This window comes from Lipomyces oligophaga (assembly GCF_038497815.1).
Source record: "Lipomyces oligophaga strain CBS 7107 unplaced genomic scaffold V1516scaffold_2, whole genome shotgun sequence".
Taxonomy (NCBI): Eukaryota; Fungi; Ascomycota; class Lipomycetes; order Lipomycetales; family Lipomycetaceae; genus Lipomyces; species [Lipomyces] oligophaga.
The window spans coordinates 1,529,676-1,551,778 of record NW_027117786.1 but is presented as its reverse complement, the minus strand read 5'-3'; the positions used below and the strand labels follow the sequence as shown (position 1 = coordinate 1,551,778).

The 22,103-nt window shown below is 42.0% G+C and overlaps 12 protein-coding genes across 12 annotated transcripts; 7 read left to right on the top strand and 5 right to left on the bottom strand.

Moving 5' to 3' along the window:
• Nucleotides 1-27: 27 nt before the first annotated feature.
• Nucleotides 28-1,397, bottom strand: V1516DRAFT_663035 (major facilitator superfamily domain-containing protein; the record flags this gene model as incomplete). The annotated part of the gene is made up of 2 exons (XM_066920481.1): nucleotides 28-1,199; nucleotides 1,253-1,397. The coding sequence occupies 2 exons, from the start codon at nucleotides 1,395-1,397 to the stop codon at nucleotides 28-30; spliced, it is 1,317 nt and encodes a 438-aa protein (XP_066779239.1).
• An 820-nt stretch (nucleotides 1,398-2,217) lies between these two features.
• On the top strand, nucleotides 2,218-3,328 carry V1516DRAFT_671716 (surfeit locus protein 6-domain-containing protein). The gene has a single exon (XM_066921609.1). It carries the CDS (start codon nucleotides 2,274-2,276, stop codon nucleotides 3,261-3,263), a length of 990 nt encoding a protein of 329 aa, XP_066779238.1. The 5' UTR covers nucleotides 2,218-2,273; the 3' UTR covers nucleotides 3,264-3,328.
• V1516DRAFT_671714 (ubiquinone biosynthesis protein COQ9) lies at nucleotides 3,270-4,204 on the bottom strand. Its single transcript, XM_066921608.1, has 3 exons — nucleotides 3,754-4,204; nucleotides 3,549-3,705; nucleotides 3,270-3,498 (listed from the first exon to the last, which is right to left on the bottom strand). Exons 1-3 carry the CDS (start codon nucleotides 4,171-4,173, stop codon nucleotides 3,323-3,325), a joined length of 753 nt encoding a protein of 250 aa, XP_066779237.1. The 5' UTR covers nucleotides 4,174-4,204; the 3' UTR covers nucleotides 3,270-3,322.
• A 53-nt stretch (nucleotides 4,205-4,257) lies between these two features.
• On the top strand, nucleotides 4,258-5,837 carry V1516DRAFT_671712 (DHHC palmitoyltransferase-domain-containing protein). The gene is made up of 3 exons (XM_066921607.1): nucleotides 4,258-4,472; nucleotides 4,528-4,681; nucleotides 4,729-5,837. The coding sequence occupies exons 1-3, from the start codon at nucleotides 4,384-4,386 to the stop codon at nucleotides 5,740-5,742; spliced, it is 1,257 nt and encodes a 418-aa protein (XP_066779236.1). The 5' UTR covers nucleotides 4,258-4,383; the 3' UTR covers nucleotides 5,743-5,837.
• A 144-nt stretch (nucleotides 5,838-5,981) lies between these two features.
• V1516DRAFT_689876 (uncharacterized protein) lies at nucleotides 5,982-9,517 on the top strand. Its single transcript, XM_066923826.1, has 2 exons — nucleotides 5,982-7,768; nucleotides 7,814-9,517. The coding sequence occupies exons 1-2, from the start codon at nucleotides 6,160-6,162 to the stop codon at nucleotides 9,394-9,396; spliced, it is 3,192 nt and encodes a 1,063-aa protein (XP_066779235.1). The 5' UTR covers nucleotides 5,982-6,159; the 3' UTR covers nucleotides 9,397-9,517.
• Nucleotides 9,481-10,176, bottom strand: V1516DRAFT_671709 (Mago nashi domain protein). Its single transcript, XM_066921606.1, has 2 exons — nucleotides 9,617-10,176; nucleotides 9,481-9,562 (listed from the first exon to the last, which is right to left on the bottom strand). Exons 1-2 carry the CDS (start codon nucleotides 10,124-10,126, stop codon nucleotides 9,545-9,547), a joined length of 528 nt encoding a protein of 175 aa, XP_066779234.1. The 5' UTR covers nucleotides 10,127-10,176; the 3' UTR covers nucleotides 9,481-9,544.
• Nucleotides 10,177-10,264: 88 nt separating this feature from the next.
• On the top strand, nucleotides 10,265-11,796 carry V1516DRAFT_213836 (tRNA synthetases class I-domain-containing protein). The gene is made up of 2 exons (XM_066918749.1): nucleotides 10,265-11,356; nucleotides 11,412-11,796. The coding sequence occupies exons 1-2, from the start codon at nucleotides 10,403-10,405 to the stop codon at nucleotides 11,688-11,690; spliced, it is 1,233 nt and encodes a 410-aa protein (XP_066779233.1). The 5' UTR covers nucleotides 10,265-10,402; the 3' UTR covers nucleotides 11,691-11,796.
• A 52-nt stretch (nucleotides 11,797-11,848) lies between these two features.
• Nucleotides 11,849-12,957, top strand: V1516DRAFT_663028 (kinase-like domain-containing protein; the record flags this gene model as incomplete). The annotated part of the gene is made up of 2 exons (XM_066920480.1): nucleotides 11,849-11,921; nucleotides 11,999-12,957. The coding sequence occupies 2 exons, from the start codon at nucleotides 11,849-11,851 to the stop codon at nucleotides 12,955-12,957; spliced, it is 1,032 nt and encodes a 343-aa protein (XP_066779232.1).
• On the bottom strand, nucleotides 12,954-13,931 carry V1516DRAFT_671704 (uncharacterized protein). The gene is made up of 2 exons (XM_066921605.1): nucleotides 13,703-13,931; nucleotides 12,954-13,651 (listed from the first exon to the last, which is right to left on the bottom strand). Exons 1-2 carry the CDS (start codon nucleotides 13,835-13,837, stop codon nucleotides 12,998-13,000), a joined length of 789 nt encoding a protein of 262 aa, XP_066779231.1. The 5' UTR covers nucleotides 13,838-13,931; the 3' UTR covers nucleotides 12,954-12,997.
• Nucleotides 13,932-13,983: 52 nt separating this feature from the next.
• On the top strand, nucleotides 13,984-15,658 carry V1516DRAFT_213826 (uncharacterized protein). Its single transcript, XM_066918748.1, has one exon. It carries the CDS (start codon nucleotides 14,150-14,152, stop codon nucleotides 15,452-15,454), a length of 1,305 nt encoding a protein of 434 aa, XP_066779230.1. The 5' UTR covers nucleotides 13,984-14,149; the 3' UTR covers nucleotides 15,455-15,658.
• On the bottom strand, nucleotides 15,349-17,020 carry V1516DRAFT_671701 (uncharacterized protein). The gene has a single exon (XM_066921604.1). The coding sequence runs from the start codon at nucleotides 16,786-16,788 to the stop codon at nucleotides 15,487-15,489; it is 1,302 nt and encodes a 433-aa protein (XP_066779229.1). The 5' UTR covers nucleotides 16,789-17,020; the 3' UTR covers nucleotides 15,349-15,486.
• A 6-nt stretch (nucleotides 17,021-17,026) lies between these two features.
• V1516DRAFT_663024 (Ima1 N-terminal domain-containing protein) lies at nucleotides 17,027-18,822 on the top strand (the record flags this gene model as incomplete). The annotated part of the gene is made up of 4 exons (XM_066920479.1): nucleotides 17,027-17,191; nucleotides 17,238-17,739; nucleotides 17,785-18,053; nucleotides 18,097-18,822. 4 exons carry the CDS (start codon nucleotides 17,027-17,029, stop codon nucleotides 18,820-18,822), a joined length of 1,662 nt encoding a protein of 553 aa, XP_066779228.1.
• Between the last annotated feature and the right edge of the window lie 3,281 nt (nucleotides 18,823-22,103).

The window sequence follows — 22,103 nt, the reverse complement described above, 5'->3', positions numbered from 1 at the left end:
GGATCCCAAATACAATCAATAACAAATCTATTGATTGTCTTCCTTTATGAAATGAGCCATAAAAACGATGGTTGCGCCAGCGATTGCAGAGATACCGGCAAAAACAGAAGTACCCCAATAACTTCCACCGTTATGTGAGATGAGAGCGCCTGCAATGGGTGAGGAAGTCAAGACGGCGAAAGAGCTAGTTGCAGAAACCAGGCCGATTCTTGCGCCGATTTCTTTGATCGGGGACAATTTGACAATGATAGCCGGCCATAAAGACACTGCGACGCCAGAGAAAAAGCCAAACAGGCCAGCAAAGATAATGATAGGCACATTTCCCTTTGCAGGTAGCCAGAGAGCCAGAATGAGAATTCCTGCAATTGTGACACAGGATGAAAATGTGACAATGGCACCGATCTTGTCTGCCAAAACACCAGGCAAAATTCTACCAAAAATAGATGCTGCGTTTTGAATAGAGACCAAGTAGAAAGCTAGAGAGATAGACATACCATTGGCTGTAGCCTGAGATGGAATGTAGCCAATAGGAATAAAAATGCCCCAGTAGACTAAAAAAATACCAACAATAATTAAGTCAAATCGAACTGATTTGAATGGAGTGATATAAGTAGCGTGAAAGTTTATTACAAACTTGTCCCTTCGACGAATCCGGGATGTAACAGTGAAACAGGAGATGAGCGCTAATCCAGCAGTCAGGAAAGATAGCGAGCGGATTGCCCAGGCAAATCCCGCTCTCGGCTGTATCTGGCGAAACATAACAGGCATGACTACTCCTCCAATGGAAGATCCAGAAGCAGTGATGCCTATCGCGACGGCCCGCTTCTTGATAAACCAACCGGACACTGCAGCCACTGCCGGACTGAAGAGTAGCGCCTGCCCAATCGCTGTACAGATACCTTGCGCAAGCATGAACTGATAGTAAGTCGTACAGACTGATGTAGTCATAGTTCCGACAAATAAAAACGCAGTTCCAAGAATCAACAGTGGTCTTGGACCGATGATATCGTAGACCGGTCCAATAATGATCCCCGGGAAAATCATGAGAAAACTTTCCATGGAAGTGATCCAGCCAATGGTCGATTGAGAATAGCTCGCAAGTTCATGTTCTTTAAGATAAGCGTTGAACATTCCAATAACATTCACGTAGCCAAAGGAGGAAAACAGTGCAAAAAAAGATCCGAGTAGACACAGATATGCTGAATTTAATAGTTAGCAGAGTGAATCCAAGTAGTGTGAGCGGCTAGCATACCTCTCCAACCTTCATCAGAATGGTATAATTCAAATGGTTGAAGTTTGCACTCTGATTGCTTTTCAAGCTCTAAAGGCTCAGATTCGATTCCGACTTGATTCGACTCTTGCTTATTAGATGCAGGATAATCAGATTTGGAATCCATGTTGAGAACGGACGTTTACAGCAAGACGTGGTATCTGGTATCTGGTATCTGGTATCTGGTATCTGAATCCAGGAATCATGGAGGGTATTTATATAGTTCATCAATACAATATTGGACAAAGCTGATTGTTGGTTTGTCCAGGCTTAGATGCTTTCTCTGGAAAATCACGAAGTAGGTGCGGTAACTTTGTACGCGTGCGAATATTTCCTAAATAGGAGCGATTTTCGCCCGTAAAGAAGTGACGGGTTAGGCAACCTGTTCGCGCGTAAACAGCTGTCTCACTAATGCCATCGACAAATACAGAAATTAAAGACAGTCAATAAACTATCATGACTCACTTAGTCAGATAGAAAACCTTTATTCTAGGGATTGGTAATAATACTGGAGTCTCCGGAGATGAGAAGACGTCGGATGAAAGACAGGAGTATTGGACCAGTTGTTGAACACAAGAGCTGATGTAAGAATAATTCATATGCGGAAATGCTGGAATAGATTAACTCATCTCGGAGGAATCGATATAGCTTGGTCAGCATATTTCCAGAGAATTAAGTGGCATCTACTCAATGACTGAAAGCAACACATGTCGACCGGAGGATCAAGAACTAATAGGACCCATAATCAAAATTGATAGAACCTTCATATTTCAAAATCCACGTACAACCATGAAGAAGCCGCAGAAATAATACCTATCTAGCGCTACCGTACTTTTCAACAATGTAGTGAAATATATATCACATATAGCGTATTACATAATCAACCTTCAAAATATCCCAAGGCGGCTCAACTCTGCGAGAAAAAATCTGCCTCGACAAGACTTGATCTTAGCAAAAGCTCGTCTATTGGGCAGAGCAGTAAGAGCCAGAAGCGGGTGGTAAGATGGCCGAACCGGCTCTCAAGGCAAAAACGCAGAGGTCAAGACCAGAACAATCGGTTGCAGCTAAAATCGTAAAGCCAGTGTCGACCAAAAGTGGGAAGAGCGCAAAAAAACTTGCTACCAAGTTGAAAGCAAGAGAAAAGCTCGATTTACCATTAGCGGAGCAAGAAACTTCGACTCGAGAGTCGAAATTGGGAAATTTGTTACCATCAACGTCCAATCCGCAGCCATCAGCGAATATAAATGAACTGCGTGACAGACTTGCGCAGAAAATTAAGACTCTAAGGGCGCAGCGAAAGGCTCCTGGGAGTGGAACACCAGGTGCTCCACATTCCCGTGAAGAAATTCTAAAATCTCGACAGATCAAGGACCAACAAAGGAAGGAGCATTTAAAACGGAAGCGTGCAGCCGCAATTGCAGCTGCGTCGGCCGCTGAAGAAGGCGAGAATCTAGCTACAACTGCGAAATCACTTAAGAGCGAAGATCAAAGCCAAAGTAGCCGGTCACAGCCTGAATCCGATTCTTCAGTATTTTCCAAGGTTGTTTTGACATCAGGAAACGAAGTTGATGCTGATGGATCTATTAAACTGAAGAAGCGTAAGAAAGGCTCGACAGATTTACTTGGCCAACTTAAACATGTCGAAGCTAAAAAGGCACGAATTGCCAACATGGACGTCGAGAAGAGGAAATCTGTTGAGGAAAAGGAGAAATGGAAACGTGCGATCAAACAAGCTGAAGGTGAGAAAGTGCGGGACGACGAGACCATGCTTAAAAGGAGCTTGAAAAAGCAAAACAAGCAAAAGAAGAAGTCCGCCAAGGAGTGGAAGGAGAGAGAAGAGAGTGTGACGAAAGGAATCAGAGCCAGACAGCGCAAAAGAGAGGAAAATATTGCGGCAAGAATGGAAGTGAAGAAGAAAGGTCGAGCAAAAAAACTGATGGCTAAAACTAAGAGGCGGCCTGGGTTTGAAGGTCGATCTCGTAAGAAAAGTTAATTAATACTCTACTGTATACTACGGGTGCATATCTAAATAGACATATAAATTCAACTACTTCAACCTCGAGCGAGCTGCGATCGGAGAAGATTAATGCTAGCCATGCCAGTGAATAACATCCATGTCGACGATCCTTCCAATGTCTTCTCCAGTGTGTCTGCATTTGCTAGACGACGATCAAGGAAATCCCATGTATTTACAAATTCTTTCGAGTTATCCTGGGTCATGTAGAGCTCTTGAAAATTGTTAATACTTCTTCAAAACAGTTCATATTGGGAATCGTACCTGTAGCTGAATATACAGCAGCAAGCATAGCACGTCTATTATACCAACTAAAATCAGTAGACAAATCACCAGCAAGGAACCAGATCTCGTCTGCCAAATCCGCTAATTCTTTCAGTGCCGTGGGAACATTTGTAGGAACGGCCATAACGGCAAGAGCCTAGAATCTGGTTAGAGTCACCAAGAAGACGAATTATATACAGCATACCTCTGTCCAATGATCATTTAAAGAGATGTTTCCCTTCAATCTCTCGATACAATAGCGTCTGACTTTTGCCTCGACAGTTTTCTCCTCACTGTCAACGGCCTCCTTCAACGCAGCTAATTTAGTTCTTTCCGTATACAAATGATAAATAATGAGGTCAAAGACTCCGTTCTGGAAAACTGCATGCGTCGAATCCAGCATTCCCTGATCTCGAGAGCCAAAAACCAATGCGTCCTTTGTGAATCCAACAGTCGGAACATGTTTCAATGCAGATGACAGAATCAATGATTGACTAGTGGAATATGGCGACTCAGTCGGATGGTCATATGAAAAATACGAGCGAGCGCAGACCACGGGAGCAGGAGACTTAAGTCTGCTCAAAGGACTGACTCGCAGAGGAACAAATTTTCGAATTGTATTCATTATTGTTTACTTCAGTATTTGTGCCAGAAATGTAAATTTTAAAAGAGAAGCTCGTGATTCTATCGGATCGTCTGGAATCACAAGTCCCTCAGGGATTCATCCGACTTCTGATGTCTCACCCAAATATCAAATATAAAATTACTGTATCGAATGAAATTGACCTACAAGCGAATACAATTGGACTAACTAATTACATGACATGTGTTTAGAATGTCGATATTATATTATATAGTCGCGTTCATCGTGGTATTTTCGACCCTCGTTTTTATCGTTCTATTTGGACGATTACCTGCATTTAAGTAAGTTATTCGTCGAGATAGACGACTGTATGGAGCTGACACAATTATGATCCAGAGGCACTCTGGTCGGTAGGGCACATATTTTAATCTGGCATAAAATTCCTGCAAAAATTTTGGATGTCGACCGCAAAATCACAGGCGGCCGGTTATGCAGTGCCACAACCAGTTGGGCAGATCATCTAGTGAACGATAAGAACTGGGCTGTCATGGTTAGTCGACTGTGCGACTAGTCGTCCTATCAGTACTGATTGAATAGGTGTTTTATTCTAGCGTGTTGACGGTTTCGCTCATTTTTTTTTTCAGGGAAGCCTGGCCGCGAATTCTGAGCCCTACACATCGATTATTCATTCCCATGCTCGCATTTCAGCCTTACTTCTACTTATATCTTGCTGCATTCACTGACCCAGGTACAGTCACCAAATCCAACGTTGCTAGATATCTGGAAATTTTTCCTTACGACGATATCATTTTTTACTCTGATATGCCACCTTGCCGGACCTGTCATCTGCCGAAACCCGCCCGCTCCAAACATTGCAGTGTATGTAAAGGATGTATAGCCAAGAACGATCACCATTGTGCGTGGGTCAACAATTGCTTAGGATATTACAATTACCGATTTTTTCTTGGATTTGTCCTCAGCAATCTAATTGTTCTGTCATATGGATCCTATCTTACGTTTTCAGTTTTGTTCGCAGAGTATAAAGCACAGTATTATCCGCAAGGGACAGCAAACGAGCCAACTTTCTATTTCCTTAGCTATCGGAACTGGATTTTGCTAGTCCATTCTCGTAAATGGACACCAATTCTTACTTCACTGTTCATGATTTCTACCTTACTCTGCCCCTTGGTCATTGCCTTTCTGGCCCAACACATTCTATATATCCACCAGGGAATGACTACTAATGAGTCGGAAAAATGGGGTGAAGTGCAGTGGGTAGCTAATCATCAGATGCTTGATGTGTACGAGAATCGAATAGATTCGGCTGATGTGTCGGTAGATGCCCAAAGCAGTGGAAGCGAAGGTGAATCTGAGACTAGTGAATCAATTCATCCTCGTTTGTTAGCTCTACAAAAGGCAAAACCTAAGCACGAAAACAAAGGCAGAAAAGTGCATATCTATGCCTATGAAGACGGAACGTTTAATAGACTTCCGCCAGAAGGCATGATCCGAACATCCACAGTGCCTCATCTTGACGATGTCGTAAATATTTACGATAAGGGAGGGTTTTTCAAGAACTTGAGCGAAGTTTTGTTTCCGAAATATGTTTAGATTAATAATCATTTTATAATACATGTATATTTGTCTATGTATCTCATGACATAATCATGATTTAACTGATGTCAATTGAAGGTCCAAAATTGTTACGTAATAGAATTACAGATCACTTCCTGTATAGTATTAGCTCAAACCTTATCGCGAGCAGAGTTCAGATAAGGTTTCTGTGCACTCCTTTGACCGGTCAAGCCGTGGACGGCTTCTCGATCTTTTTATCTTTCTTGCCAGCCCGAATTGTGCTGAAACGGATTGTGTGAATTGGTGTTTTATGTTGGTAGTCAGCAGTCGATATCCAGAAGCATCTTAATAAGAAAGCGAATTATTAAGAGTTTTATCCCGAATTTTTTAACAAGGGACAGAGGAAATCGGCTCACAGGTGCTAGAGATAGCCTCATTGTACCAGTTTTTACCATGAGTTCTTCAACCATGGCAATAACATCGGAAATTATTTCACCAACATCGGCAATGGCGACGATGTCCTCAACATTCACGACTACTTCGAGTTCAGCTTCATCGTCGAGCACGGATACGAGCTTGTTTGCAAATGCGGGATCAGCGCAGGAAAATTACGGTCAGTCGCTATCGACATTCATCTCCTCGTTGACGGCTTCTCTGATTATCTTTGGAATCGAAGTGCAACTTTTTTCTATTCTTCGGAAGCGATTGCGTCGGGTTTATGAGCCCAAGACATATGCTGTTCCACGACGCCAGCGCGTTCGACCGGCGGGCCGTGGACTTCTGGACTGGTTAATTCCAACGCTGTTTACCTCAGAAAGCGAGTTCATGCACAAATGTGGTCTGGACGCTTATTTCTTTATCAGATATCTTGCCATGCTAATTTTCATCTTTTTTTGTGGAGGGCTTTTTATTCTTCCGATTTTGCTACCTATCAACAGTGCGGGAACTTCTTCGGGCACTGCCAAAGGTCTCGATAAGCTGGCTTGGGTTAATATTGGACCCGACGATACGCATCGTTATTGGGCGCATTTGATCCTTGCAGTTTTGTTTATCTTTTTTTTATGTTTCGTGTTTTATCATGAGATGCAATCATATATTCGGATTAGACAAAATTTCTTGATTTCTCCAACTCATCGTCTCCGCGCCTCCGCCACTACAGTTCTTATCCGCGCTGTTCCAGGACATTTACTTGACGTCGATCGAATCAAACAGGTTTTCCGTGTTTTTCCCGGAGGTGTTCGGAACGTCTGGATTAGCCGAAACGTGTCTGAATTGCAAAAACTGTTAGATAAACGTGACGCCGCGGCAGACAAACTAGAATCGGCTGAGACTGCGTTGATTCGAAAATGTCAGAAAGTGCATCAGAAACGATTGCTCGCAGAGCAAAAAAAGCATCCTCGAGCAACTGCAGAAGGATATTCTTCCGATCCAAACCCAGGCTGCAATAGTTTAAATCAACAAAACAGTTTAGATTCGCTTAATCCTTCTGTTTGGGCGCGCTATATCAAGCCTGAAGATCGTCCACATCATCGGGTCTCGAGAGTGTCTTGGATTCCCTTCGGCCTACCTGGGCTCTCAGATAAAGTTGATACGATTGATTGGTGTCGAGAGAAATTAAATACCTGGAATCCAGAAATAGTTCGAATGCAAAGTGATGATACTGTCTATCCGCATATGCATTCTGTGTTTATCCAATTTAATCGCCAGATTGCAGCTCATATGGCCTGTCAATCACTTGCGTCCGAATCAGCGCAATATATGTCACCGCGATTAATCGAGATCAACCCAAGAGATATCATTTGGAACAATATGAGAATTAAGTGGGGAGAAGCACTGCTTCGGTCCGGTCTTGTGCATTCGGCGACAACAGCCTTGGTCGTCGGCTGGGCTTTTCCAGTCGCGTTTGTAGGTATCATTTCGCAGTTGGATTATTTGACAGCTGCATTGCCATTTTTAGACTTCTTGAACGACCTTGGAAGTACAGTTAAGGGCATTATTTCTGGTATTTTGCCACCTGCTGCGCTTGCTATTCTCATGGCTCTGTTGCCTATTATACTTCGATGTATGTATTCCCAGCAGATTTTAAGTCATTTTTCCTAATTTTTAGTTTTTGCTTATATCCGAGGATCTTCAACTGGTGTATTTATTGAACTTTCGGTCCAACAATCGTACTTTTCATTTCTTTTTGTGCAAGTGTTTCTAGTCATCACGATCTCAAGCTCGATCACTACAGTCATTCAGGACTTGACACAAGATCCGACATCGGTTCCATCACTTTTAGCACAGAATTTGCCCAAATCTTCAAACTTCTTCTTTTCGTATTTGATTCTGCAAGGTTTGACTGTTTCTGCCGGCGCGCTGCTCCGTGTTGGTCCATTAATAGTACTGAAGATTCTGGGACCTTTGTTGGATAATACTGCACGTAAAAAATTCAATCGCATCACCAGTCTTAATGCTGTTCAATGGGGAACATTTTATCCGATTTACACAAATTTAGGCGCGATTGGTATTGTGTATGCAATTATTTCTCCACTGATCATTCCGATGAGTTTGATAGCGTTTATTTTGTTCTATATTGCATACCGCTACGAGTTCATGTTCTGCAACTACAATCCGATAGATTCCTCGGGTTTATTTTTCCCGAGAGCTATTAATCAGCTCTTTGTTGGGATTTATGTCATGGAACTGTGTTTAATAGGTTTATTCTTCCTTGTTCGAGACTCAGAATTGCATGCCACTTGCACTCCTCAGGCGATTATCATGATTGTTCTTTTTTTTGCAACGTTAGTCTACCAGTACTTGCTGAATCGGTCGATGGGTCCCTTGTTGACCTTTCTTCCGATTTCGTTGGAAAATCGTGCTCGGGCTGCGTTTCGGACGTGGCTGAATCATAATGAAGTTCCGTTATTGACTTCAGAGCAAGGTACTGCAACAGCATATCATTCGTTTGAAGAGGCCGGAAGCAAGAAGTATCATGAGACATCTGATTTAGAACTTCAGACACAGAAAAGCCCTGGTGGAAGTTCGTCTGATGAAGAGTTATTGCATGATATTGACACGAATTCGTGTTCTGTTGATTCAGAATTAACGATTGATCCTGAGACCGGTGCCCCGATTGTCGAATCGCCAATGATGCAGCTGCTGGCATTATTCAGTAAACCTATTAAAACTGTGGTAAGGGCGACGACACCTATTGGTCATGGGGATTCAAATACGGCAGAAGAGTCAGGTCAAGCTGGCCGAAGTACCGCGGTTTCTCGGGTTGTTCCAAGTGTGGTTGCGTCAGGTATGTCGACTGGAATTTCCGGAGTATCAACGGGACTGAGCACAATTCGTCGGTTCGTTATTACTGGCCAAGGCTCTGAAGATCTAGAGTTTGAAATCATGCGCAATTCAGCTGACGCAATGTTATTGGAAGGCGTTGCTGAAGATCTTGAGGATCTGACCAAAAACGAGCGCGAATCACTAGTAAATCGTGCTTTCACACATCAAGCTCTAAGAGCCAAACGACCTACTATCTGGATTCCACATGACGATTTAGGTGTTTCGGAAGACGAGATACAATGCACGCTGCGCGATTATCCAAATGTATTAATCTCAGATGACGGTGCTGCGCTAAGTCAGCATGGTAAAGTTACGTTTTCAAGTCGGCCACCTGATTTCGACATCAAGTCGAAGATAGCCTTATAATTTTTATTCTTCTTATTGCAGTTTGCAACCTTTTTTGTTGGCGCTGGGTTATGAATTCATGATGTTTTATGCATAGGAGGTTTGACGAGATAGATAGATCAATAATATTACAGATATCGTACATACGTAGCTTTGGTTTGTAAGCTAATCATTGGATAGGCTTGATCTATTCATGTTATTATGATCCAGAATTGTGACTAGGGTGCGATTTATAAAATACCTTGAAATGAAGCGCAATCAATGAAAAAACTAGCGCCTTTATATCCTGGACTAAATAATAAAACACTCTCAGACCTTCGGGATCCTCGCTTTCCTGAACATCGCTTAAGGAGCCGATTTTGGACGTCTCAAATGAGATGTGTTCATTTCCAAACCTAATTTCGAGTTCTTGTTTGCCTTCTTTACTTTTCTCGGGCCATTTTGAATCGTCTTCTTTAAGAATTTCGCTGTCAACGATCATTTTCTTGAGCTGCTGGACCACGATTGCGGAAACAGCCATTTCTTTGCGAATCAACAGCTCATTGCGGTAGTTTGAGTTGTTCGCATAGCGCGCTAATGCGCTTCGGCCGTCGCCTTGAACTCGGAAATCAAACTCGAGAAACTCATGACCAAATTTCCCTGCGTGACCAGAATAGTACCGTAGATAGAATGGTTCACCTCGATCTGCTAGTGACACATCGTACGGTTCCATAGCAATGTCCTTTGCCACTGTTTCCGTCGTATCTGCCATTGATCTGTCAGGGTGTCACGTCTAATCACTTATATTTCAGTGTTATTGAATCGAAAGCTGGGATAAGAAGCTGGGAGGTGAGATACGGAGCCGGTCTGAAAAATACGTACTTTGTCTTCCCACAATAAAATAGTAATATGTATTAATCAGTTTGCTCTAGCGATTGTTGAATTGTAATACAATAGCAATTGCTGAGAAGACATTATTGCGTAATACTGACTCCTTAATATTCATTTTGGCTTAGATAAACAGAATTGTTTGAAATTACAGCTCAATATGGATCCCGTGTCGATTATTACTCAGAATCTGCAAGAAGTTCTTAATGAGAAACTTATTCGAGATGTTATCGAGGTAGAAAAAAGACCTCTAAAGATTTACTGGGGAACGGCGCCGACTGGGCGACCGCATTGCGGATACTGGGTTCCAATGACCAAGTTGGCCCATTTTCTGCAGGCGGGTTGCCATGTTACGATTCTGTTGGCAGATCTACATGCATTTCTGGACAACATGAAAGCACCACTCGAATTGGTCGCATACCGGGCGAAATATTACGAGAGAATTGTGAAGAGCATGCTGTCCTCCATCGGCGTTCCAATCGATAAGCTTCATTTTGTGGTTGGATCGTCGTACCAGTTGTCGGAAAAATACACAATGGATATCTTCCGAATGTCGAATCTGGTTACACAGAATGACGCTCGACGTGCTGGTGCAGACGTTGTTAAACAGGTTGAGTCACCGCTATTGTCAGGCTTGATTTATCCATTGATGCAGTGTCTTGATGAGCAATTCCTAGATGTCGACGCCCAGTTCGGCGGTGTAGACCAGCGTAAGATTTTTGTCTTAGCTGAAGAATACCTGCCTAGTTTGGGATACAAGAAGCGCGGTCATTTGATGAACCGCATGGTGCCTGGCTTGACTCAGGGAGGGAAAATGTCGTCTTCAGATCCCAATTCCAAAGTTGACTTGCTCGATGATGCGAAAGCTGTGAAAAAGAAAATCAATTCGGCATTCGCGGCTCCGGGAGAAGTGGAAGGAAACGGACTTATTGCATTTGTTGAGTATGTGCTTCTTCCGATTTCGAAGATCTCAACCAAGCTCGACGAATCTACGGGTGAAAAGGTGTTTGTCGATGTCGAGGCGAAATTCGAAATCAACCGGCCAGAACAGTATGGTGGCAAAATCGTCTACAATAGTATTGATGAATTGAAATCGGATTATGCTTCTGAAATGGTAGATATATAAACTTCATGTTTTCTTTGAGGATAATTGTCGCTAACTGGAATAGCTCTCACCGCAAGATTTAAAGCTAGGCGTGACCGACGGGATAAACGGTCTACTAGAACCAATTCGAAAGGAACTTCTGTCCGATCCTAGTTTTGAAGAATTGGCAAAGAACGCTTATCCGCCGGAAGTAGCTGCGAAAAAGGAAAAGAAGAAGGAAAAAGTACTTGGTTCAAAATATCTGGAGGCCATGGCTGCGAAGAAGAAGCGGGAAGAGGCCGCTGCAGCTGATTTAGCAGCATCAGAGGTAGCTAAAGCAGTTCAAGAAACTAAACTAGAATAATTACAAATTGTATGTTTTTCTGTCGAAAATACTATTGTTGTAGTTAGTCAATGCTTATGTAATTCCCATTCAATTGATCCTATTACGGTGTACATTTTCTTATTTCTCGAGTTCACAGTAAAAGCGAACACCAAAATTAAAATATATATCACATCATTATGCAACTAGAAGCACAGATAACTAAGCATCACATTCGTCGGCGAATTGAGAAGCGCGAACGGTACAAAAAGGGTGAGTAAGTTGAACAAGGTGTACATATACACAGAAGACAAGCGTATTGTATGTGAAATGCCGGTTTAACAGGACAGAACGCAAGGTAGGAGAAGGAACATATGCGGTAGTATATATAGGAAAACAGCAATCGACGGGCCGAGTAGTTGCAATCAAGCGGATCAAAGTCGGTCAGTTCAAAGACGGATTGGACATGTCTGCGATTCGAGAAGTCAAGTTCTTATCTGAAGTTCGGCATGCAAATGTGATTGAATTAATCGATGTCTTTGTTTCAGCAGGTACTGCGCGGACGCTGAATTTAGTGCTGGAGTATTTGTCTGCAGATCTAGAAATGATAATTAAAGATCGCTCGATCGTCTTCTCGGCAGCAGATATCAAATCGTGGATGGCCATGACTCTCGCTGGCCTGTATCATTGCCATCGACACAACATTCTACATCGTGATTTGAAACCTAACAATTTACTGATTTCACCGACGGGCCATTTAAAACTGGCTGATTTTGGTCTTGCTCGTCAACAGCCGGGTCCTTACGACGTTATGACTCCGACAGTAGTCACACGTTGGTATCGTGCGCCAGAACTCCTACTTGGGTCAAAAATTTATACACGGAAAATTGACATATGGGCAGTTGGAATCATCTTTGCCGAGCTTATGTTGCGAACTCCGTATCTTCCTGGCCAGACTGATCTCGAGCAGTTAGATTTAACATTCCGCGCATTTGGTACACCGAGCGAAGAAACTTGGCCTGGTGTATCAGAACTGCCGGATTACTTTTTCGATCCGAAGCTCATCGCAACTGCAGAACCTGGCAAAAAATCAGGTGTATATCCCTATCCAAGTCGTGATGAAATGCGCATGAGGTTTTCAGCGGCTTCGGAAAGCGCCCTCACTTTTTTTATTCGGCTAACCATGCTCGACCCGTCGAATAGAATCGACACGGTGGATTGTCTATCAGACATGTATTTCAAAGAGGCGCCTCGAGCGACCAAACCTGAGCAGCTTCCGAAGCTAGGTAAAAAAACTACGGAAAATTAATATAATTGTTATATTTATTTTATTAATCGTAGAGATTAAGTTAGATAGCACCAGCTTCTTTGAGCTTTGAGATCAAAGAGTCGACACTATCGACCTTTGCGCCGCCTACACGTTTAGGAGGATCAGCCAGCGATACAATTTTCAACCGGGATGTGATATCCACTCCGAGATCTGCAGGAGTCACTTTCTCTGTTTTCTTCTTCTTGGCCTTCATGATATCCTGGAGTTTAGTATATCGGGGTACGTTAAGTCGTAGATCGGTCGTGACAATCATGGGTAACGGTGCTGAGATGGTTTCAGAGCCTCCATCAACTTCGCGAGTTACAGTAACAATACCAGTAGCATCATCGACAACAACTTCGCTAGCATTCGTAGCCTGTGGCCAATTCAGTAATCCAGCAAGCATCTGGCCGGTCTGGTTGCTGTCGTCGTCAATCGACTGCTTGCCCATAATGATTAGATTATTACTGTTCTTCTCCGCATAAGCCTTGAGCAACTTTGCTACCGCCAGTGGCTCAAGCGATAACGAGCTTGCATCCTCCACTTCGGGGGTGTCGATGTGAACCGCCTTATCGGCGCCCATAGCCAAAGCGGATCGTAACACATCAGGAGTTTTCGCATTGCCCGCCGATATAACTGTAATAGACTCTACAAGCCCTTTATTCCCTTCACGTAGACGAACAGCTTCCTCTACCTATTCCATTTAATATCTAGCATCAATACACGTCTGTCTTCTGCTACATACCGCAATCTCGCAGAACGGATTCAAACTAAATTTGACTCCATTTGTTTCGATGGTCGCTTTGGTCGTGTTCACTCGCGGCTTGATTGCATAATCAATGGCACGTTTCACAGGTACAAGAATATTCAGACGAGCCATTCTAATTATTTTAGTTTCCTGCTATTCTTTTTATGAGCCGATTTGTGCTAATCTTTGAAGAGTCAGAAAATGTGTTTTGTCCGGGGAAGTTTTGAGCTGCCAGTGGCTATTAGGATCTCGGTCCGAGGTTAAACTAAGCCGCGGGAACAACCACTGCTCATGTCATGTGATAAATGACACGTGATACATACTTACTAATGACATCACCTGCACGTGAGTTAAAGAACCTTGATTTTGTCCTTAATATCAATATCAGTGGAACTTGTCCAAATCTTATCTTTTGTTATTACAAGTTTGACGATCCGAAGGGCAATGGACTCGGTCAAAAGACCTTCAGAAGATGAGATAGTGTCCGTAGTAAATTCAATTCGAGTCTCAGCTCCAGATCTCGGTGTGGCCAAGCTGCATGCGAAGATTCGGACAGACTTTCCTAGCTGGTCTCTATCAGTGAATCGACTACGAGCTGTTTTAAAAGCCCATGACTTGTCGCTAGTAAGTGGTCATAAGGAATTGAATTTTGAAGCTCAAATACCGGAGGAGGTCAAGAGGCGCATGTATGTTGAAGAAACGAATTCTAGTGTTGTCCAGGGTTTACATGTCCCTGCGACTGTGCACGTCAGCCAGCTGGCAGGGAAGGGAAAAGGATTGGTAGCAACTGAAGCTATACCGAAAGATTCTACGATCTGGACTGAGCAGGCTTTGGTTTTCGTTCCACCGCCATCTATGTGTAAGGCTATCTTGCTTGGCAAGGCATGCTCGTATTGCGCGAAACCTTTGGCCTCGTCAGTGCTGATCACGCCCTGTCCGACCTGTAGTGGGCGGTGGTGCAACAACCTTTGTCGGCGCTCCGATAGAATTCATAAGCATATTCGCCATGGTACTTATTCCTCCGAATGGGCTGAAATTGAGAATTTTGCGACCGAAAGTCAATGGAATGCTCCCTATCAGTATGCACATGTATTGGCTGCCTGTACGTTTGAAAACCAGCACCATATTCAAGCCGGTGTTGAAGGTCTGGCGAAGATACGACAAGATATACGACAGCAACGTGGTGATCCAGAATATTTGTCCAGTATTCTTTCTGGAGAGCAATTTGAAATCATGTGGCAGGAAGGATACGTAGTTCTATGCAAGTTTTTTAACCATTTCTCACCGCCTTCGTACGAAGACTTTCTCTTGGGTCTGGGGATGGTCAATATTAATAGTTTCGAAGGCAGTATATTTCTACTTCAGTCACATCTCAACCATAGTTGCGATCCTTCTGTCGATGTAAAATTTGTCGGCAGATCTGGTATCAAAGTAACTGCTCGTAGGCATCTCAGCGCTGGTGAGGAGTTAACTACAAGTTACATAGATACTAATTTGGATATCGACACTCGCCGTGCCAAATTACTTCAAAATTATGGATTTTGGTGTATCTGCGCTCGATGCATTCATGAAGCAGATTTGGCTCTCCAAACCACATCACAGCCTGGTGACGTCAAGAAAAAGCCGAAATCTAAGTCAAAATCAAAATCAAAATCAAAATCAAAATCTGGACGGTCTAAACAGGAACCGGAAAGAGCAAGAAAAAAGTCGGTCACCTTTGACGATCAGGTTATTGAAATTAAATACTAGTCATATTGTACATATTCATTTTTTCCCTGTGATTATCTCCGTAGTTTACTTAATCGTGCTTGAACCAGATCTCGAGGTGCTTCAGAGTAATAAATTCGCGGTCGAGCGTTTGTTTGCTTACGGTTTGATTCACTCTCTCCACTCGCACCCACAATTCTGAAATCAGAACTTCTACCTTTTGATTTGTTCGCATTTGCATCTGCATCGAATTCTCTAATATCTCTCGCCAGTCCTAATGGATTCGGCATCGATGCAATCCGACTTGTTAGTGCATTCGGAATTTGACGGCCCGATCGGCCAGGTCTCCCTGACAATCCAGCCTCCACAAGAAGGACTCCGTCAGCCGTCTCACCGGTTATATCAACGACCCATCTCTTTCCACGGCCATCAGCAGATTCTTCTAGCTCGATGAATTCTGTGACTTTCTCGTCCGGTATAAACTCAGTGATAAGTGGGTTCCGACCTTTTTCATCAACTGGGAATGTGCTATTGTATACTAATTCCTGTACTTTAGTAGCTCCAGCAATTGATTCGAACACTGCAAAACAATGTGTTCGAATGGAGTCAATCCAGAAGAAAGCCAAGGATTCACCGGCAGCCGCTTCTAAGTATTTCTTGAGTGACGGAATATTAAGCGGTCTTGAAAAGTTCTGAATATAGATTGATTTTGTTGCATGGAATTTCGCTGAACTAGAGAGGGGTTCCGCTGTGACTTCTGTAATAACTCCATCCGCAGGTGGGGATTGATCTTTGGAGCGTTTAAATGTTTCGCCTATTTCTTCTTCAGCTCTTCGTTTGTTGACCTGAGAAGTAACAGTATCTGAAATAGTTGCAGTATTTGACGGCTCTGTAGCAATATGAGAGAGGTCTACAATATCTTCCGGATTCATTCCTGTTGTTGATTCTTGCTTTGTTGAATGCTGAAGAACAGCCGCCTGATCGTTCAGATTTCCATTCTCACCTTCTGTATTTTGAAGATCTGAACTTCCAGTCTTAGATTCAATTTTGTGCTTGTCGTCCTTCAAATTAACGGGCTCGCTAATAGCATCTGCATCTGCATCTCTCACCAAAACTGGCACGTCGACCTCACCAGCAGCATCATTTTTTAATACAGCTTTAGTCGGAATTTCAGTTCCATCTTCAAATCCATTTCCATCTCTCTCATCTTTTGTTTCATTGTCTTCCTCCGCAGCTGCACTTGATTCGTGAATCACTTCGCTCCTATCGGCTCCCTCAAGACGTTCAACCAGATCCTTCTTGACGCCAGAGCTGGGTAATCCACGCGTCTTGAGAAGCTCTTTAAGTTCGACGACTTTTAGCGATGCGTAATTCATAATACTGATTGATTCAATAATTTGATTTATTACGTTATCATGTAATATCGATTGATTGGTCTTCCACTATTTGGATTCTCCCGAAGATCATCAACATTAGTGTGTGGAGATGCTTCAACGAAACCCCTAACATGAAGAGCAAATGGGACAATAAACATTATTGCAAAGCAGTATGGGAATTTTGGCAATTTCTATAATACATTTAGGCTGCAATCAGTGAAAATCTTTAAACGTCTAAATGATGCGATGGGCTTTGTTCAATGGTCGACCGTATACTGGACAATCGAAGAGATTGTGCTTTTATTGTAATTCGACGTCCAAAGAACGGTTGAGATATGATCCCAAGACAGACATTTACAGCTGGACATGTTCACTTTGCGAAGCAACGAGCAATCTTGACAAAGTGTGTGAGTACAAATCAGGTCATTGGCTTAAATACTTATTTTTAGAGCGGACAATTAGTCGATATCGTCCCCGAGACAATGCCTGGAACATCCATAACATTCGCAAAGTCGGATATTCAATCATTCAATGATGTGTCCCCATTCTGTAGACAGTGTCTGCTCAATCATCGTATTGTCGCAGAGTCATTGGCGAATTATCTACCATCAGAATCAGATCATCGATACCGCGAATTTGAGCGCAGATTGCCCGCATACAAAGCGGAGCTAGAGCTCCGTTATCCACCATATTGCGGCCGCTGTTTCCAAAATGTCCGAGATAGAATGGTCCATAATAATTATAGGGCCCGCGCCCAGATTCTTGGTGGATTTTTAAAGAAGCCGGAACTTCTGAAGCAGAAGAATTCAAAATCATCGGCTCGGCTGGCGAGGCCAGTTGAGATCAAAGACAGAAAGTCTGGAATTTTGATCCTCAAGCTGTTGATTTGGTCTGTACGAGGGGTGTTTCTGGCTCTTCATACTCTTTGCATGTGTTTGATTTTGGTAACCGGTAAGTTTTGCTGAACTGGACTGTATCGCGTGTCTTATTCTATAGGTGTCTTACAAACTCGAGAAGTCTTGGAAATCCAGCATGAGTTCAGCGAAACAATAATCACAGATCTAGTCCAGATCGAACGACTCTTAAAGTCAATATCGAGTTTCGATTCTTTTCGTTCGCTAGATCCAGAATTAGCTTTACGTTTAAGCTCTTTCTTATGGAGGATCAAATATTTTTGGCCTCTGTACTTCTTTTGGAATTATAAAGCTTTAGCGGTACTAAGATCTTGCTACAAACTCAAACTCAAAGGATATAGACAATATAGAGTATGTTACATTTTGCAGAGCTTATTCTGAGCTAACAATTCAGGCATGTCAAGGCTTGCTAATACTGGAACATGGGTTTGCGCTTTTCATTTTTACTAATTTTTCTCACTGGAATTACTCTGATCATTTATTTTCGTTGGTAAATTTATTTTTCATTGCGACAATATTTTTTGCTCAGACACGATCATTTTCATGTCTGGTGCTAGTTCCGGTCGAAAGAGACTTCAAGCCATCGGAGGATCTTTTAAAAGTTCCTGCAGATTTCAAGCTAAATACTGACATTAATGTGCTCGATTCAGTTCCTCAGCAAGAAATAGCCAGGGATCAAAACGAAATGGATTGGAAACCCTCAACTCCTAGAGAATCTCTTTTGCGACCACAAACTAATGAAATGCCGAAATTAACGCAGCCGATTCCAACATTCTCTAGTGGATTCCAATCTGGATTATTACTCGGTGAATCTAAAACCTCTTCGACCAAGTCTGAAATCCAACTCGCTCCGCAGCGTTTCTTCCCAAAAGAAGAACCAACTGGTTTGGAAGAAATTTTTGATCCAGCTCTAAGGTTATCCGATCCCAGAGACATTCGAGTAAGGAATCCAAAATTTGCTAGAGCAGATGGGCTTCCCAGAGTTAGTACAGAGGAGGAGGGACGGTCGTTTCTAGCGATTTATATTATGTGTTCGATCCTATTCTGTGTTGTTGCAGTTAGCCTGTATGTTTATGTGCCAAAGCTTGACGTATTATTCGCTACGAATCATCTGAATTGAGCATATCCCGAGTTTCTCCAGCTGATCTGTGTATGATCTATGCAGGAAAAAGAACACTCAAGGATGCCGACTACCACAGTCCTTAAGCTTTGACTGTACTGGAATTGTCCATTTAACGAAAAGTAAAGTCTCATAATTAGTCTGAAGTAGCTTTTGTTAGCAAAATTCGTCTGCATAAGAATTTCTGGTCGAAATTGTTCGGCTATCTCGTTCAAACAAATTGAGTTCATTTCTAAGACTTCCGATTTGGAGAAATATTTGGCTTTCTTGCTATGTAAATTTTTGAGTGTCATTATATATTACTACAGTAATAATTCTTTCGTTTGGTATTGTTAAGATTCTTGCTACAACCATGATTATAGGATGAACCAAGATATGAGCAAGTGACCTTCTCTCCTGGCAAATGTATATGTATATATATATTCCGAGCTCAAAGTATATATCTTTGAAATGAAATAAACTTCCTATAGTTTTCTACTATCTATTCTTACAGGAGTAAGAACATTTTACAAGGGCATTTTGTAGTCAAAGATTTGGTTTGATACATCATAATCAGGCGATATGCAGACTTGCACAAGACAACAAATTTCAGAAGGATTCATTAGGCGAATTGGTTTTTTATTTGTGTAGTTTTGTCCTATGACTATCTTTCATACAGAATGTCTTAGATCCGAATACATAATAAAAACTGTTCTGCTGTCTGAAACTATTTAAAGTTTGATAGAGTATTTCTTAGAAGGGCAGCCCAAATGGCAGATCAACAAGCTCCAGACTGAAATCTTACGAATGTATAAGTAATTGACAAATAGCGAAGTGTATGCCGCTGATGAATATAATATGTAGACGCCTCTTAATGATCAAAAGATCTAATACAGCTGTATGCAAATATAAGAAACTAGTTCATTCCTTGGTTTTGATCTAGAAATTCTTTGGTTGTCCAATATCATTGCCAGCTGTATGTTCAGCAGTCTATTTTAGCAGATCTCGATATCTGAGCCCTTGTTAATGCGAGTGAAGAATTTCTACATACATCGTTTCTGTCAATCATAGAAAAATACTTTAAGCAATAAAACTCGTCCCGGTGAATCGCCAGAACCAAAACTCATTCATATATGGGGAATGCACAGGATTAAATTTGTTAACAGTCTTCAAAACTGCTGGCAGGTACGGTTTCCCCAAATTTGTAAAAAATCAATTCAAAACTGAAGCCTCTCTATATCACACTGCTCAAAGAGCATAAGGTGCTCCAGACTTGAATAAAACGTGTCAATTAATACGTACTAGCCTTCGGCTATCCGACAGCAAGATCGAAATGGTGGACTGCGATTCAAGCAGCGCTAATTCCCTAGAACTCCTTTAATGCTGAAGAACTGAAAAGAATTAAAATCAGAACAGTATCTATCTGCTGAAGATTGATTCGTCTCGTGCTTCAAATTGAAGACTTCCATTTCTCCGAATATTGTCCAAGAAGAAGCAACTCATCGTCCCTAAGTGTTTGTACAAATATATTCGGGAAGAAAGAGAAATTTTGAGACTTTGGCTAAAATGCCTAGTAGTCAGTCAAAGTCAGAAGCACAATAATTTGGCTCTATTCATGCATAATAATAAGGATTAAGCTTGGTTCGCTGTTTATTATAATTAGCGCAAAGAGAAGGCAAGGCCAAACGACTATAGTAAGCGTTAACATTCTAAAATTTGGTTTGACTATAGACTAGTCAATAAGAGCGCTGAGAGGAAGAATAACAGAATCCATAAGTTTCTTATCAGCCAGTAATAAATGAGACCCGATTTCAAAACTTCAGAGAGTCAAGCTGCCGTGACAGAAATAGAAGCTGTTCCACTACATTAGAGAAAAGCATGCTTTTTCAAATTATTTCTGAGACACAGATATTAAACCATATGCTGGGTAACGAACTAGACAGGAAGCACAGCCATTCTCCAGAGAACACGACGAAAAGAACACTTGCTTCATTCAAATTCTAGCTCTGTTGGTATATTGCAATTGCTTGCTAAGAACCATATCTCTTCCTATCTGCAATTGATGAACGGCAGTAATAGCTCAAGATGCCACTAGTATCTGGCTGAAACGTTCGCCGCGCTAGGATTGCACAGCATTTATTAGCGAACATCATAGTTACATTAGAAACTGATTTGATTTAATTCTGAACAATTTTTCTCTTGCTAGAACATCAAAATAATACCTTCGCAAGAGTTTAGTGATACTATCTATACATATTCCTTCAGAGATAATATTCTAGTACCTCCTTCCAGAAAGAGCAATTTCTAGTCATTGAATAACATATCCCATCTTGCAGAATAAAGAAATCGAATAGTTCAAACTAAACACAGTTCACATATAATCACGTGATCATATGTGATTCGTGACTTCGTGGTGTGACACTAATGGGTAAGGGATACTGAATGCGCCTGTGCTGATTGGCCAGGCTGTTTCTGGGATTGTCGGAATAGCAGAAAGACTCGAGGCAAAAAGCTAAGGAGAAGACGTACTCGAGTTGTTTTTGGTATTACTGGAGCTTCTCTCTTTTCGCAGAATAAATTCGAATAGTTTCTGTTTTTCTGTTCGTCCGAGAGCGGAAGTACAAGACAAATAAATTTGTTATAAAAAATGGCTGTTCCTCAAGTTAGCGGCATGCTTCGCCGTAAAGTCATGCGTGACTTGGCTTTGAGTAAGTAGATTACTAGATTTAGAGATGATATTTGGAGAATAATCTGAAGTGCTGACTTTTAATTAGCTGTTGGTAAGTGATTTTACTGAATATCGGAGGTGGACTTGCAGCCAGAGACATTGCGGACCGAAGACTAATTTCAAATCAGGCGTTTCTTCCGTTTTCACCGCCTATTATTGGTAAGTGTCAAAGTTTGATTGTACAGAAATTTAGAATTACTAACAATAAATAATATAGGTACTAGTAAGTTCTAGATAATTAGGATTTCCCTTCAGCTCCATGTCTAACTAGAATAGCATGAACGAGCCTTACGTCGCCTACCGAGTCAAAGGTCTTGAGCAACTTCACAAGATTTCGACCTCGCCCAACCCGAACAAGTACTTCACTGAGGAGCAGCTCGAAGCTCGCGCCCGTCGTCGTTTTATTTTTGCGTAATTTATGGATTGTGCATAGGACTTACGAGTATGACAGATTATGCCGCAATGTATCATTGTATAAAGCGTCTGCTCTAGATTCCTGGATGTCTTGGATGCAATCGTTTAATACATATTTCGCATTGTTATATTTTGTAATCTATCTTTCACATCTACATTT

What these genes read in the sequence shown, in the direction of transcription:
- V1516DRAFT_671712 (XM_066921607.1), top strand. Translation starts at nt 4,384, where the DNA reads ATGTCGATATTATATTATATAGTCGCGTTCATCGTGGTATTTTCGACC. An exon ending in GGACGATTACCTGCATTTAA is followed by an intron (nt 4,473 to 4,527) that starts GTAAGTTATTCG and finishes ATTATGATCCAG; the next exon opens with AGGCACTCTGGTCGGTAGGG. An exon ending in ATAAGAACTGGGCTGTCATG is followed by an intron (nt 4,682 to 4,728) that starts GTTAGTCGACTG and finishes CTGATTGAATAG; the next exon opens with GTGTTTTATTCTAGCGTGTT.
- V1516DRAFT_671701 (XM_066921604.1), bottom strand. Translation starts at nt 16,788, where the DNA reads ATGAATTACGCATCGCTAAAAGTCGTCGAACTTAAAGAGCTTCTCAAG.
- V1516DRAFT_671714 (XM_066921608.1), bottom strand. Translation starts at nt 4,173, where the DNA reads ATGAATACAATTCGAAAATTTGTTCCTCTGCGAGTCAGTCCTTTGAGC. An exon ending in TAAATGATCATTGGACAGAG is followed by an intron (nt 3,706 to 3,753) that starts GTATGCTGTATA and finishes ACCAGATTCTAG; the next exon opens with GCTCTTGCCGTTATGGCCGT. An exon ending in TGCTGTATATTCAGCTACAG is followed by an intron (nt 3,499 to 3,548) that starts GTACGATTCCCA and finishes ACAATTTTCAAG; the next exon opens with AGCTCTACATGACCCAGGAT.
- V1516DRAFT_671704 (XM_066921605.1), bottom strand. Translation starts at nt 13,837, where the DNA reads ATGGCTCGTCTGAATATTCTTGTACCTGTGAAACGTGCCATTGATTAT. An exon ending in ATCCGTTCTGCGAGATTGCG is followed by an intron (nt 13,652 to 13,702) that starts GTATGTAGCAGA and finishes TAAATGGAATAG; the next exon opens with GTAGAGGAAGCTGTTCGTCT.
- V1516DRAFT_671709 (XM_066921606.1), bottom strand. Translation starts at nt 10,126, where the DNA reads ATGGCAGATACGACGGAAACAGTGGCAAAGGACATTGCTATGGAACCG.
- V1516DRAFT_671716 (XM_066921609.1), top strand. Translation starts at nt 2,274, where the DNA reads ATGGCCGAACCGGCTCTCAAGGCAAAAACGCAGAGGTCAAGACCAGAA.
- V1516DRAFT_689876 (XM_066923826.1), top strand. Translation starts at nt 6,160, where the DNA reads ATGAGTTCTTCAACCATGGCAATAACATCGGAAATTATTTCACCAACA. An exon ending in GTTGCCTATTATACTTCGAT is followed by an intron (nt 7,769 to 7,813) that starts GTATGTATTCCC and finishes CCTAATTTTTAG; the next exon opens with TTTTTGCTTATATCCGAGGA.
- V1516DRAFT_213836 (XM_066918749.1), top strand. Translation starts at nt 10,403, where the DNA reads ATGGATCCCGTGTCGATTATTACTCAGAATCTGCAAGAAGTTCTTAAT. An exon ending in CGGATTATGCTTCTGAAATG is followed by an intron (nt 11,357 to 11,411) that starts GTAGATATATAA and finishes TAACTGGAATAG; the next exon opens with CTCTCACCGCAAGATTTAAA.
- V1516DRAFT_213826 (XM_066918748.1), top strand. Translation starts at nt 14,150, where the DNA reads ATGGACTCGGTCAAAAGACCTTCAGAAGATGAGATAGTGTCCGTAGTA.